Source organism: Carettochelys insculpta, chromosome 8 (genome assembly GCF_033958435.1).
Source record: "Carettochelys insculpta isolate YL-2023 chromosome 8, ASM3395843v1, whole genome shotgun sequence".
Taxonomy (NCBI): domain Eukaryota; kingdom Metazoa; phylum Chordata; order Testudines; family Carettochelyidae; genus Carettochelys; species Carettochelys insculpta.
Window position 1 is genome coordinate 38,910,571 of NC_134144.1, and position 15,183 is coordinate 38,925,753.

General features: G+C 41.7%; 1 protein-coding gene across 3 annotated transcripts in view; it reads right to left on the reverse strand.

Annotated features, from left to right (window-relative positions):
• Window positions 1-15,183, reverse strand: part of XIRP2 (xin actin binding repeat containing 2) — an 83,360-nt gene that overhangs the window by 35,535 nt on the left and 32,642 nt on the right. For all 3 annotated transcript variants that reach the window (XM_075000979.1, XM_075000978.1, XM_075000980.1), the window contains exon 3: window positions 7,628-7,759. In XM_075000979.1, coding sequence (XP_074857080.1) covers window positions 7,628-7,759 — 132 coding nt within the window. The remainder of the gene's footprint in view (window positions 1-7,627; window positions 7,760-15,183) is intronic.

Below are 15,183 nucleotides of genomic sequence, written 5' to 3' on the forward strand. Positions count from 1 at the left end.
CCTTTCTGCTTTTGGACTAAGGACCTATTCCTGGACAAAAGTATCAGAACATGGCCTCAAACCTGGGCAGATTGGATTAGTAGAATAGGATTTGAATTTAACCCAGCAGTTAATTTTATTTTACTTTTAACAATTAAGTTCAGTTTGTGAATTTGTGTATAATCTTCCCTTGCCACAGCACTCCTCATTTCATACTGAATCTAGAATTAGACATAGTAAGATACCATGAGAGACTGAGTAATATTTCTGGGCTGACTGGAAATAAAAATGTTCATTCTCTTGAAATTTCCAGCCCTATTTTTCAGAGTTAGGAGGTTGGACAATTCAGATAAAACCAACTTTAGGGATCATGTGTGAAATGAACTGTACTTCTAAACTTGTTGAAACTGACAGAAAATATCAGAACAAGAAAAATAATAAAAGTGGCAAAGAAAGTGATACGTTCAAAGGAAGAAATTAAATACAGGAGGAATTACTTTAAAATTACATCTTGAAAGAACGTTACTAGACCACAAATCCAAGCACTCAAAAATTAGAAAACCTGAATGTAGACTGTCCCATCATACTTAATTCTGCCCCATTATGCATAGCCATTAGATACGTATACTTAAAAACCTAAATCTTATTGAAGGTTAGTGGGATTTAGGTTCTGAAGTCAGGTGTGTCATGAATGAGTTTAGCGAGTGGGTTAATCTATTCCTCAGGTAACTTGAGCCCAGGCGAGCCAGTGGGAGGGCAGTTGCAGTTTTAGGGGTCTTTTGTCTGCTGGGGAGTCAGAGAGAGGATGGAGGGAGAGGATGTCTTCCAGGCTATTGGAATGAATCCCATAAATATCCTGACTGTCTCCAAATCAGCTATAGAAATGAGAATACAAGGGAAATGTCTAGTTAGCTGCGATCTGGTTATGATTATGATTATTTTAAAGTGGTTCGGACTGGGTCTACTTTTCTCTTAATGATTCTGGTTATTGACTTGGTTCTTTTCCCCTGTAAATTTCAAGCTGAATGCCAGAAAGGTAATCTCTCTCTGTTGAAAGTCTCAGCTTTTTCTGAATAAAGCACCCCTTTAGTTTTAGAGACTGTGAGGCCTGTCTACCTAGGTGCCTTTGGCCAGATAGCAGCCAGTTTACAGCTTTTTCTCAAGAGCTGGTCCCCCCCACCCAACAGAGAGGCATTCCCCTGTTTGTCTGCCTGGCTTAAAGGGGGTCTCCAAGGACTGGGGTGGTGGAAGCATACCCTCCAGTGTCCAGTAAAACCTTTGATTAGGCAAGGTGTTTTAAGTGTTTGCAGGCCCCCACTCAGAGTGCCAGTGAAGAAGGAGCCCTGACAAGGTGATTTGAAAAGTTTATCCACGGCTGCATGATCACATAACATTTTTGACCTAGGGTCCCCACCATTCCGTTTAAAGGCTAGATAGTGGTTAGAGAATAAGGCACATGTTCATTATTTCTGTCTTTCCCATTCAGATGGAGACCCCTACTTTTATTTACTGAGTACTGTGCAATGAATGCAGAATTATTGATTCCCAGATAATGTTTCCAAGGCATGCCTCAAAATAATAGCTTCATGCCTCAAAATTAATGAACTTCTCTTTACTGAGAAATGAGAGATTTATTATTCTAATTTTATAGACGGGGAAACTGAAACAAAGTTTTACACGGTAAAAGATCTTGGCCACACAGTAAAAGATCTGCGGCCACCCAGGAAAAGATCTCGCCTGAGGCCACACAGTAGAAGATTGACAAACAGGGAGGAACTAACAAGAGAAATAGAAGTGGGTGGCAACCTGGGCTGCAGCAATCATGATATGGTAGATTTCAGGATCCTGACAAAAGAAAGGTGAGCAGTAAAATACGGACCCTTGATATCAGAAGAGCAGAGGCCTGATGGGCAGGATCCTGTGGAAAGCTAATATGAAGGGGAAAGGAGTTCAGGAGAACTGGCAGTGTTTTGAAGAAGCGTTATTGAAGGCACAGGAACAACCCCTATGCGCAGTAAGAAAAGCAAATATGGTAGGCAACCAATATGGCTTACCAGGGAAATCCTTGTAGAGTTTAAACTCAAAAAGGATGTGTACAAGAAATGGAAACTTGGACAGATGGCTAACGAGGAGTATAAATTTATTGCTCATAAATGCAGGGGAGTAATCAGAAAGGCGAAAACACAACTGGAACTGCAGCTAGCAAGGCATGTGAAGGGTAACAAGAAAGGTTTCTAAAGGCATATTAACAATAACAGACTGATCAGGAGGTGGGGGGTCGCCTTACTTGATGAGGGAGGTAATCTTGTGACAGATGATGTGGGAAAGCTGAAGTATACAATGCTTTTTTTTTTTTTTTTTTTTTTTTTGATTCTGTCTTCATGGACAAGGTCACTTCCTTGACTACAGCACTTGGTAATGCAGTATGGGAAGGAGGTGGGCAGCCCTTGGTGGGGAAAGAACAGGTTAAGAGCTATTTAGAAAAGCAAAACATATACAAATCCATGACTCTGGATTTAATGCATCAAAGTGCACTGAGGGAACTGGCAAATGTCATTGCAGAGCCTTTGGACATTATCTTTGAAAATTTGTGGAGATCAGTAGAGGTCCCAGGTGACTAGAAAAAGGCAAATATCATTCCCATCTTTAAAATAGGAAAGAAGGACAATCCAGGAAACTATACATATGAGCAACTACAGTTCCCATGAGGTAGGGGTTTGATTAAGATCTTACAGGCAATTTTAGAGATGGCATTTTTGAACTTTTGACTGCTTGACTTTCCAACTGTAACGTAGATTTTTAATGTAATGCCCCTTTATATTTTTTAAAATTGTAATGGGGAAAGGTACAAACAAATTCTATCATGGGCAATGGTAACAACTGCCTTGTCACATTTGTCTGAGTTATAAACGTCTGAAATCCTTTCCAGATCATATTTCTTTGATCATGCATCATCCACAGGGTTGGAGTCTGACCTTTTGCCAATGTTAACTATATTTGTTATTAGCAAGACAAGACTGATATTCTGTGGCAGGGAAGAGAGGTGTGTGGACTACTCAGGTTATTTTGCAAGGTATGGGATGCCAAGGCTTCCATTGCATTCTGGGCTTAATGTACTGCTTCACTGGTGCTGTGGAAGCATCCTTTTAGAGCATTTTTCTTCAGTTATTACTCTGTCAGGTTGTCAAAATTTATTGGAGGGACACAAGTGAGAGAAGGGTGATAACAATTTTCAAAAGATTATAACTCAGCAAAACCTAAGGACAAAGAAAAGGTATGTCTGTGATCTTCTAGGGAATTCTCTTTGTTGATTTGTAAAGACCAGCTGCAAACATCAAAAATGGTGGAGCACCTAAATCTATATAATAACATGGATTGGATGGCTTCCTGAAGCTTGAGAAGGGTATCTTTTTTTTGCATTCCTCCTTCCAGTTGCTTTTCAATAGGAGTTTTTCACAACAGAATCAAGCTTGGAAAGTAGTCTAATGATTGGTCTTTGGAAGGTAACTCCATATTCAAAGTTGACCTGTTTTTGAAAACTTGCTGAGCCAATGCGATCTTAAAATGGTTATGTAACTTGTCTGGAAAATCTATTTTAACATATTAGAAATTAAAGCTAACTGTTACTATAATTATTGTTACCTTTACTTAAATATTGTCAGCCATCTAATATAAACAGTCTTGGATTTAAGTCTCATTAAATCTGACTACCAAATATTAGTCATTATTGGGCCAGAGTGTCACATGGCACAGTTGTTGCTGTTGAACTTGTCATCAAGAACTAGACCTACCCAGATAACTCACCCATGTGCTCTCTCACACAGTTTTGTATTTACTTTACCTTCCTATACAGACACACTTGCTGACACATACAGGATGGGTTTTCATAGCAGACACCAACTTCATTAATTATTCCACACCACCTGCCCTCTGCTCTCACAAGCCAGGCATTTGACTGGTTCCAGTCCATGTTACAAGGCTTTCACCACAACCAAACAATAATTTGCCATATACCTACCCTGACTACCCCACAACTCAGCTGAGCTGTGGAACCTCTTCCCTTCCCCAAGTAAGTTTGGGTAACAAAGGCCACAAGGCTGGAGTGGTTACTGAAGTCAGTCTACAAAGCCTTCAGGCCCCTCACCCCAGGAACATAGTCTAATTGCAGACTGACAGGTTTTATTTATTTCTGGGAGCTAGAGCCTTTAGCCTTTACTTGCATGGGACACCTGTTGCAAGCTGTGACAAGTCAGTGATCTTAGCAACATTATATAAACTTCAAATACTATTATTTCTAACCCAAATGTGAATTTGGGAGTCTGCAAGGAAGGTGAGCAACCCTACAAGACCACAAGCCAACAGGAAAAATCCTTCCTGATTCTATAAACAGGTGATCAGTCAGACACGTGGCATAGCTCCTAATCTAAACACATGGGCTACAGTTACACTAGTGAGTTTTGCTGACAAAATCCCAATTTTGTAGACAAGACTGGTGGCATGGCCACACACAAAATGCATTTTGTCAACAGTTTGTCAACAAAACTCAGCAGTTTTGCTGGCAGAGTTCTGTCTCTCAGCCATGAGGCACAATGTTGCTGTTGACAGATTCTATCAACAAAAAAGCTGTGTGGATGCTCTGGGTGGTGGAGGGGAGCCTTCTCTCAACAGACAGGGCATGCAGAACAATGGGCAGTCCTGTCTGCTGTGCTTCTGGGTGCCTGTTTTGTCAAGAGAATGGCCAGATGGTCTGGGTGCTCTGTTGACAGAGCAGAGTGCTCTTCTGATTGGCTTTTGTGTATGGCAGCACTCTCTCAACATGGAAGTTTTGTTGGGAAATCTCTTCCAACAGTGACTTCTGTTGACAGGGCACTGCAGTGTAACCATACCCTAAGGTGTGTCTGCACAGCAAAGATATTTCAGAATAACGGGCGTTACTCCAAAATAGCTTTGCAAGTTTCTACACAGCAAAACTGCTATTTCGAAAAAATTTCAAAATAGAAGACGCCTTATTTTGAATTCTGTAAACCTCATTCTATGAGGAATAGTGCCTATTCTGAAATAGCTATTTCAGAATAGGGCTGTATAGAAAAGGAATAGGGTCTATTTTGAAATAAGCTACAGTACTTTCAGGGGCTCTAATCTGAAACAGATGCTATTGCATGTGGACACTCTATTTCAAAATAGCTGAGTGCTATTTAGATATTCATTTTGTGTGTAGCACATTATTTCAAAATCAGCTATTCTGGAAAAGCTTATTCCAAAATAACACTGCTGTGTAGGGTTAAGAGCTGGGAGGACAGGGCAACTAACCAGAGAGCAAAGTGCCTGTATTTTATTTAAATAGGCCAGCAGGAGGGCACCTGGCAGCCAATCGACTGACTTCATCCCCCTTTGCCAAGCCAATGGCTCAGAGAAGTGATGGGGGACAGGAGTGAGGGCAGCCTCCTCCCCTATCACATGTGGTTCTGTGGAAGGACTTCCCTCTGCTGAGGGGGGTTAGAGGGTATATTCTCACTAACATTTCTTTGCACTTCTTCACAGGTCTCTCTTTTAAAGTCAGTCATTTCTCCCTTTAAAATAATCTAGTCTCTGATTTACGTTCTCTTTGTGGCTAGCTTTTCTTCATACCTAAATGCAATGTCAGAATTTGGAATATCCATATCAGTCTGAGCCACTCATGCATGTGACTAATTCCAGGTATAAAACCTGGACTCGTTTCTGTCAGCCATAGGAAGTATGTACCTGATTCAAAATTCTGTTACACTAGTTTCACACTATTAATTTCAACAGAAGTACACTATTAGAAATTGATGTAGTGGACAGAGGAATCAGACTCAATTATTACATTTTGTTGCCATAAAAAGGCAGACTCCTGTTGGTGTAAACTGATGTAATTTCCAGTCAATGGAACAGACCTTTTCATATGTCCCACCAGCAAGCATTATGGAAACACAAGAGAGAAATAAAAATAACAGTTCTCCCAAAACCTTATATAAACACATTCAAGTGCATTTTAAAGCATTAAACAGGTCACATAGGAAGACTGCAAAGAAGAAATGGATTAGTAGACAACTAGATAATCATGATGCCCAGTAATATTTTAAACAGTTTTGAAAAAATCACAACTTTAATTTAACAATGTTTGAAATTATAAATTCTTATTTTACCGCAGTCCCTTTCCATAAAATTTAAATACCTTTTCAAATTTCTGCATTTGCAAGTCCATGATTTCCATCGAAATGTACCTCCAGCCACCCACCATTTGCTGTTACTTATATTCCATTTATTTAATCTTTATTATAGTTCATTTATTTAATCTTCCAATTATGACTTTCAGTACACTAGTCTCCCATTGACTTCGCTGGGAACTGCCCAAGCATACCCCAATGCAGAACTTGGCTTATACAGTAAACTCGTTTTTGTCCAGTATTTGAGTAACCGGCACACTCAAATAACAGGTATAACTCACAACTGAAGCTCTGGGCAGAGGACACCAGGTGGGAACGTAGAGAAGTGGCATCGTGGCTCGTGTTTGTGAATTATGGAGCAACGCCTACCCCTCGTGGCTGGCCCACTGTGTCTGCCCTGTGCCCATCTGTGCTGCCTGTGTGGGCAGCTGGCAGTCTCCTCCTCTCTCCTGCCCAGTGTCTGTCTCCCAGAGCAGCAAGGTGAGCCCCCCGATCCCGTCAGCATGTTCAAGTGGCTCCATGCTGTCCCCTCCAATAAAGCAGGGGAAGCAGTTGAGCAGAAGCCAGCAGTGGAGGGTGCTGGAGTGCTGGGTGGCAGGTTGAACTTTGTTACTGGGGGGGCAGGCACTGACCCCTGTCCGTGCCTATTAATCAGAATATTTGCATATCCAGCAACCTCCCAGTCCCGGGGCTGCTGGATATGAAGGAGTTTACTGTACTGTGTGTAAATGCTGTGGATTCTAACATTCATGAGGAATAAAATGATCAATAGTAATCTTGTGCAAAGTTGCCCTAATTTAACACACAAAGTAGGACTATTTCAAATTGTAGCTTTACCTTTTGATACAAAGCTTTTCACTACGCCATTGCTATTTTTCAGAGTGCACAGTATATATGTGTAATAAAATTCATTGCACTAAGTCTTCATATATTCCAAAATCATTATCTGCTGCAACCAGTTTTCATGATATATGATAATGAAGTAATAAAATGCAAAAACCTTTTATCTAAAACATTTGGAATGTGGTTTTATGTAGCATCTGGGTTCTTGCATGCAATTTTTGATCTGTCCAGGGAAGCTGATTAAATTTAAACATGAAGGAAACAGCAAACTCCTTCTCAAGGAAAATGGCTTAATGCTTCAAGTAAAATATATGCAAAGTACTTGCAGATATTTTTATAACGAGTTACAACTCCAAAGACAAGATTCTTGCAATACTTGTTTGTTTGCCTGTAGATCAGCAAAACGTCTAGATCTTTCTTCCACTTAGAGGGTTTATCTACCTAAAGAGCATACAATTACAGTAGCAAATGTCAAAGAGAAAAATCACACTACATACGTATGTTACAAAAAAATTTTCACTGATCATGATATTAATCAGCATAGTCAGCATGGCAAATAACAGTATTTTCTCTCAAGCTTACCTAAAAGATGATATTGCTTATACTATTATTATTACCTGTACAGATTTGTGCTCGTACTGGTGATGTTCAATTGTCTTTTGTGAAGAGACATTATCCCATTTCTCAAATTGTTTCTTCACACTTGCTAAGCCTCCAGGTACTGTACAGGTCTCTGCTTCCTCTACAGCCTAGTATAATAGATAAAATTAGTGTTATTTACCGTATACAGCAAGAACAGACATTCATGGAAATGACTTTTGATTAGGTAATAAAAAATAATTTGTGTATTTACCACTTAAGTAACTGTTTGTTTCCAAAATTCATGTAACAACTTAGTGATAACTTCTATCACTATATCCTACAAGCTCTGCTACCTCATTGTACGGAAGATTCTATGTTTAAGTAGTTAATGTAAAACTTTGAAATATCTTCTTGCTTCTTTGTAGGATACACTTTAATGTCTGATCTCTCATTATTAAAACATAATGCAACAGTAGCTAGCACACAGAACTCATGAATATTAGTATATGTCATAGCTATAGTAATAAAGCAAACTCCTAATAAGGCTGTCAGAAATGTTAAACATATAAACACTTAATACTACTTGTTAAAACCTCACTGGGTCCCTGTGGTAGTATCATCTCATTGATTTAAAAAAAATAAAAACACACAAATAAGAAATAGTCCATGGAATTCTGTAATCCAGAGCTCCTTTAGCATCACTGACTGGTGGTGTGCAACACCTTCTGAGAGACAAGCAGTAGACTCTGTTAGGTCTATAACTCCTCTCTTCCAAAGCTGACATCCAAGTTCAGAAAGGCCTCCTTCAGAATTCTCAGGATTAGCCATGCATATCCAGCAATGTTTAATACTGTTTGTATTTGCAAGGACTACTCGGGTGCACAATACAGAAGAGACAGGCTGAAACCTGGAAGCTGATAAACTTGGAGAATGGAGTAGTCATAAACTGAGATGCTGGTAGAAGTAAAGGGTTAATTATTAAAAATTAACAGTTTGCATGGTCCTTGAACAGCAGAGAGAACAGGTTCCATCGCCTTACTCAGTCTAACAGATGGGGTGATGACCAATATCCAGCTGTGCAAGGGGGGATGTGAGTCTAGGGTTCCAATTCAAGCTCAGGCTTACCTCGCTCTCCCACCTCAGTCCACCAGCAAATCATCCTAACCCCAGGCTTGGTCCCACGACCCCAGGGGATAGAGGGTCTGTGTCGGAACCCAGCGTTACATCCATTGTTCCTGGTAAAGTGAGCACTTGGGCTGCCATGTACAAGAGATTCAGGTGCTGTCCAGATGATTAGCAGAATACCCACAGCCAGCAGCATGTGTTTTTACTGGAGATACACAACCACACATGCCTTGGTGCACATAATAAAATTTATTCTGCACATGGAAACAATTGGGAGGGATGATTGTTTCCAGCCCTATTGCTTTGTAATGTAAACACAGCCCGACTGGACTTCTGAATTTTGAGAGGCTGCTGGAAGTATTCCACAATCCCATGGGCCTCTGGGTAGTCAAGTCTTTCCACAAAGCGTTAGAGCAGCCACGTTTGGGAGGGTATGAGATTGCGTCTCATAAAATGGAAAGGGATGGCTCTACTATATAACGGCCACATGAGGGCAGCAGGGGATTTGGGATGGAAAGCAGGGACACATCCTGGATGACCAATGGGGAAGAAAGGTCAGGGTCTGGCTGTGCCAGGAATATGGGCTGTGTCTGGATTACTTCTCATAAAACCATACATTAAAAAGACAGAATCACCAGTCTGGTGAAAGGAGCTGGCTGGGACTATGCACCACTCCGCCATCTGTGCCTGCTAGAGCTGCAGTGGCCATGGAGAGGGGCTTTGCACCTGGCTCCAAACTGCTGCATGGAGAGAGAGCTGGGACAGTCCTTTCTCCATAAGGAAGCCTGCATACTGAACCCCTCATCCCCAGCCCCACCCCAGAATAACAATTTAAATAAAGAAAAAAAATTAATATAAGGACCTCAGCAATACCGGGTAAATCTTCTCGTTTGCTTATACTGACAAAGTTATTTGGGGTGGCTAGTATGTATATCTGACAAAAGCAACTTGGGATAGTGCCGTTTGTTAGGCTACCTTCAAAAGATGAAAAAGTCATGAAGTTATGTCTGAAGATGTGCATATATGGTCAAACAAATGTGAACAGGCCGTTGCTATACCAACTGGCCATTTCATGCTTGCCTGGCACAAGTGAAGGAATTTTCAGAGGATTATATGGGCAATGCAAGGCCTGGTGTACACTAGGAGATGAAGTTGAATTTAAGGGTCTAAGGTCGATTTTATAAACCTTCAATGTACACTCCACTGACCAACAGGTTGATTTTAAGGGGTTCTAAAGTCAACTTCTGTTATGCTGATTTCCCTGGGAATAACTCTTGCAAGTAGATTTTGCAATGTCGAATTCTGCAAGTGCCAATGGCATTATTATTAAAATGGAGTTTATTAGCCTCCAAAACTGTCTCACTGTGCCCCTCAATATGTCCTTTCTGGTCATTGCTCTACCTTTGCTGCTTTCCAGGTGAGTAGGAAATAGGTGACAGAAAGCGATGCTCATCAGCCTGGGAATTTTGATTAGATTTCCTTTTGTCTCTGGCCAACATGGCAAGCAGATGTGTGGATCACATCTCTGCAGCACACCTTGCAGCCATGAGTTCTCAGGGTCACAAAAGGGCCCCAGCATGGAGGCATTGGGAGATCTTGGACCTTATCTCAGTGTGGGGGAAGAAGCTATCTTCCTCCAGCTCAAAGCCAGCAAAAGAAATGTTGAATAGTAACAGACAGTAAGCCGTGCTAGTCTATACACTATCAAAACAAAAAGCAGTCAAGTAGCACTTTAAAGACTCAATATTTAAGTCTGTTCTGGTCTGGCTATGGTCTGAAGAAGTGGGTCTGTCCCACGAAAGCTCACCTAATAAACTATTTTGCTAGTCTTTAAAGTGCTACTTGGCTGCTTTTTGTTTTAAAAGAAATGTTGATATTTATGCTAAAATATCGCAAGGCGTGATTCTTAAAGGCTACACCAGGGATGCTTAGCAGTGCTCCGTAAAGATCAAAGAGATGGGACACAGCTACCTGAAATGCAACCAAGTGAATGGTCGGTCTGAGGCATCTCTCCAGAAATGCCAATGCTACGATGAGCTCCATGCTATTCAGGGGACAGATGCATCCTCTTTGCCCAGAAGACGACTCAACTCCTCCTTACAGAGTGTTCCTCGGGAGGATGATGAAGTGCATCCTGATCTGGAAGACGTGGATGACAGTGGGGTCCGGCTGAGTGTACAAGCAGAGCCAGAAAGCCAGGAGCAGTTTCTCGACTTGGAGCCCATCACTTTAACTCAGGAGGTGGCTTCAGAGGCAAACCCAGATCCTGGAGAGGGCACTTCTGGTAAGTATGCTTTTTTTTTCCTACTGATAACAGTATGTTGCAATTGTGGGGTTGAGAAGTCCATGTCTATTTCCCTTAGAATAGCTTGTTAATATTTCTGGGGATATAGCACTGATCCTGTTTAGACAAAAAGCTGAAGGTCTGAGACAGGCACTCTTAAATTCTCCTCACAAGATTTCTTGGGAGACCTGACTTGTTCCTGCTTCCATGGTAAGACACCTTCCTGCACCAAGCCACCAGTAAGTGATCTGAAAGCATGGCCCCACAGAGCATTCTTACAAATTTTCCAACATTGTAGCCATACAGAATGAGCAACCTTTCCTTATCCCTTTTTCTTAATCTGGTGAGGCTGATGTCTCCTTTGGCAACCTAGGATGCATGGGAAGTTTTGTGAGTCACTAATGATTTTTTGCCTGGGACCCACCCAGTGCACAGCAAAACTAATGCACCTCCTGGAGCAGCCACTTTTAAATCCAGGTGGGTTGGCAGGCAATTGGACATGTGGCGCCCCTCGCTGCCCCAGGCCTGTGTACCATCAGAGCCTCCGCCAGTTCATGTGTGCACCTGCATTCACATTTAATAATATGTTAACTTCTGGAGTAGCCACTTCAAAATTCAGGCACAACTTTAAGCAGCGCATGCTCCAGGCAACCCAGCACCACCGACGTTCTGGCAGGCAATCGGACCCTCCCCTGGCTTACGTGCATGCCTGGAGTGACTTGTCATTATTATTGTCTTTTTTTAACTCCTGAAGCATCTGCTTTAAAATTCAGGAACTGCTTTAATAATACTGCAATGCAGCCACCCACTCCCCCTGGGCTGGTGTCCGCTGGGTGTCGCCACCCGCAACCCACTTCCCTGGCATTGCTCGAAGAAGGTTGGGCTCAGACAAGCAGCAAAATTTTCCTCCGATGAAGCAAATACAGCTTACCATGGTGCTAAAGGTAAACCTCAGCTGCAGAAGAGCTTAAATCGTTACGATTAGAATCACGCTTTCTGCAGCCTTAAGAGTCACCACTGTGACCCTGTGGTTCCAGTGTGTTCTTCTATAGAGACAGACACCCATTTATTCTATTAGTATGATCATTGTCCCAAGTGAAGATAAAAATGTTGCTATTGACAATGCCATTAATATTTCTACACTTATTTTATCAGGACCTAACCCTGCTAGATGACAGAGAGACCCAAGACCTGCCCATAAGAGGTTGCCCCAAATGTGGTGGAAGAAAAAGTCCCAGCATGAAATGCTGGAGACTAATTTTCATGTTGTAACATACTTAAAAGGAGAGCTGACTGATTGGAGGAAAACCATGATGGACTGTCAAGCACAAATGCATGCTTCTTTCCTGTTCATAATGGACAGGCAGACTGAGCTGATTCAGTCACTAACTGAGAAATCACAATCAGTGACCTCTGTCTTAATGGAAGCAATGCTTGAGAAAACAACGAACTCTGCACCCCCTCTCCAACACATGCCTCACTGCATGCCACCCAATCCTTACACGCTACCTTCCCCTTTTAGGGTCCTGCATTCCCGTGCTGCTCCAGGCACTACTGTTACATGCTACTCTTACCCCAGTCATTCTCCTCCCTTGGATGGAGCACTGCATCCCCCAGGAACTCCAGGCACCAGCACTTTAGACCTCCCTGAACCCAGCCAGCCCGCTTCCCTCCCAGCTCTTCGTCCCCCATCCAGTCTGTGCCCTCCCCTTCCATACCTCCTCCCTCCACACATCTTGCCCCCTCCTCTCATCATGGACCCAGAATGGGAGGGGTGGGGGGCATGGCAAGGTCATAGAGAGTCCTGCACTCTGGTCCCAGAAAATCACCTCCCAGCAGAAGGTTAACCTATGATGAGCCATGATCTTATTATCCTTTTGTTTTCCCTATACCCACCACACTGTCACTAGTGCCCCCTAAATAAAAACATTACAGCTTGGAGGAAGTTTCATTTATTGGTTAACATGCGTTGGGGTTGGGTGGTGGTTGATGGTTGTCATGCAGTTTCATAAAGGGCAAAGAAACAGCATGGGTGGGCAGTTAACACCCTTCTTGGTCATTCATAAACCGGGTTTTCAAGGCATCCCTAATTTTCAGTGCCTGTTTCTGGGCTCTCCCGTTTTCTCTTGGGGCCGGTTGCTGATAATTTCTTGCACTGTGCTCATATTGAAGCAAGGGAGGTTTAGGCTGGACAGTAGAAAAAGCTTCCTGTCAGGGCAATTAAGCAGTGAAATAAATGGTCTGTGGAGGTTGTGGAATCTCCATCATTGGAGATTTTTATCAACAGGTTAGACAAACATCTGTCAAGGATAATCTAGCTGGTGCTTGGTCCTGCCATGAGGGCAGGAGACTGGACTTAAATCACCTCTTGTGGTTCCTTCTAATTTTATTATTCTGTGACTCTGAAGAGATAGGAGTAGAGTATGTTTGCATGGTTAAGCACAAAGGACTCAGATTCTGAGTTACATTTGAGGAGTCCCTGTTACAGATTTGGCAGGAAGGTGTGCAATGGTAATGTTCAGAGACCACTGTGCTGCCAGGAGTACTCTGGGCACCAGTCTAATCATTGCCTCAACCAGTCATTCTAGAAGCTGGAGACTTCCCATAATTCCCTACTTCCCATTCTTGATATTAATGCAAGGAAAGAGTGCATTTAGGACACGGTATGATAATGTCATGCCATGAACTATTCTCTGATGAAGGGATAATCCTTCAGTAGCTGTAATAATCCAGTGATTATGATGTTAGCCTGTGGCTGGGCAGAGTCAGTTTCATTATGTTATTCTGCAACATACATCCTCTGATCTTGAACAAATTACTAAGCTCTTGCTACACTGGAGAGGAAAAAACGTGTTTTAACATATGTTAACAAGGCAGTTGTTTGGACATGTGGTCCAAAGGTGGAGTTAATGGTTTTCTTTGACTGGCTACCACATGCAAGAACTACAACTGCTTTTTACACTAAAATTTTAACTGCTGTTAAAATATATCTTTTCTTTCTAATGTAGACCGGGCCTTGTCTTTTGGTATCCAAGTTCCCCATCTGTAAGATGAAAATACCTCCCCAGCTCACAGAACTTTGATGAGTTGCAGTAATGGTGTTGCAAGGGGGGTAGATAAGTATCTCGGAGAGAGGCATGCAAAATTATTTCTATGTCCTCTAGGATCTGGACATACACAGCTCTTTTTGTGTTTTTAGGAACTGTTTCACCTTGTGAATTTTGTGATTTGTGTTCTCTCATATTAATGTGTCATATGAGCACATTATTTGCACAAATCGAATATTTCTCATCACATCTTTCATTCATTTTTGAAAGAAAATATTTTTCACCTATCACTGTGGTTATCATGTAAATGCAACACCTGTTATTTATAAAGGTTCTACCAACAGACTATTATGATGTTTTATGAAAATCATACAAGAGTTTTTTCAGTATATCAAAAGAAAACAAATCCAGTAGTAAAATAGTTTATCAAATGAAAATTTAAGAGGATGTTACATTCAAAGAGCCCCTTGCTTAAAAATTCCTAAATGATATGGGGGATGTCTTTTATTGGTAATCTAGGTGAGCTATGTGCTTTGCTTTTAATTTCTTACAACAATCAATCAGACACTGTTTGTTATGCGTTGGTCTAAAATATTTTCTTCCGAAGTGTCAAGTAAGCAATAACTACCTTTTTCCTAAATATTATTCTTTTCTCTAACTCTTATCTGAGCTCTGCCCTTTCTAAGATAGACTCAGAGGTATTTAACCATTATTGTGACAGACTATAATAGCTATGATATTCTACTGTATTATGTAAGCTGTGTCTACACGTGCCCCCTCCTTTCAGAGGGAGCATGTTAATGAGGCACTTTGGAAGATGCTAATGAGGCACTGACATGAATATGCAGCACCTCATTAGAATAATGGCAGCTGCACATGAGTCAAAAGTGCCACTAATTGGTTTTAGGAAGAAGGAGCTTTCGAAGTTCGGGGTCCTTTCGAAAGGCCCCTGTCTACATGAGCAATGTGCTTTCCAAAAGCAGCACTTTGAAGTTGCGTGTGGCTGCTATTATACTAATGAGATGCTGCATATTCATGTCAACCCCTCATTAGCACCTTCTGAAGTGCCTCATTGACATGCCCCCTCCAAATGGAGAGGGCACGTGTGGACACAGCTATAGTTAGGGACAACACA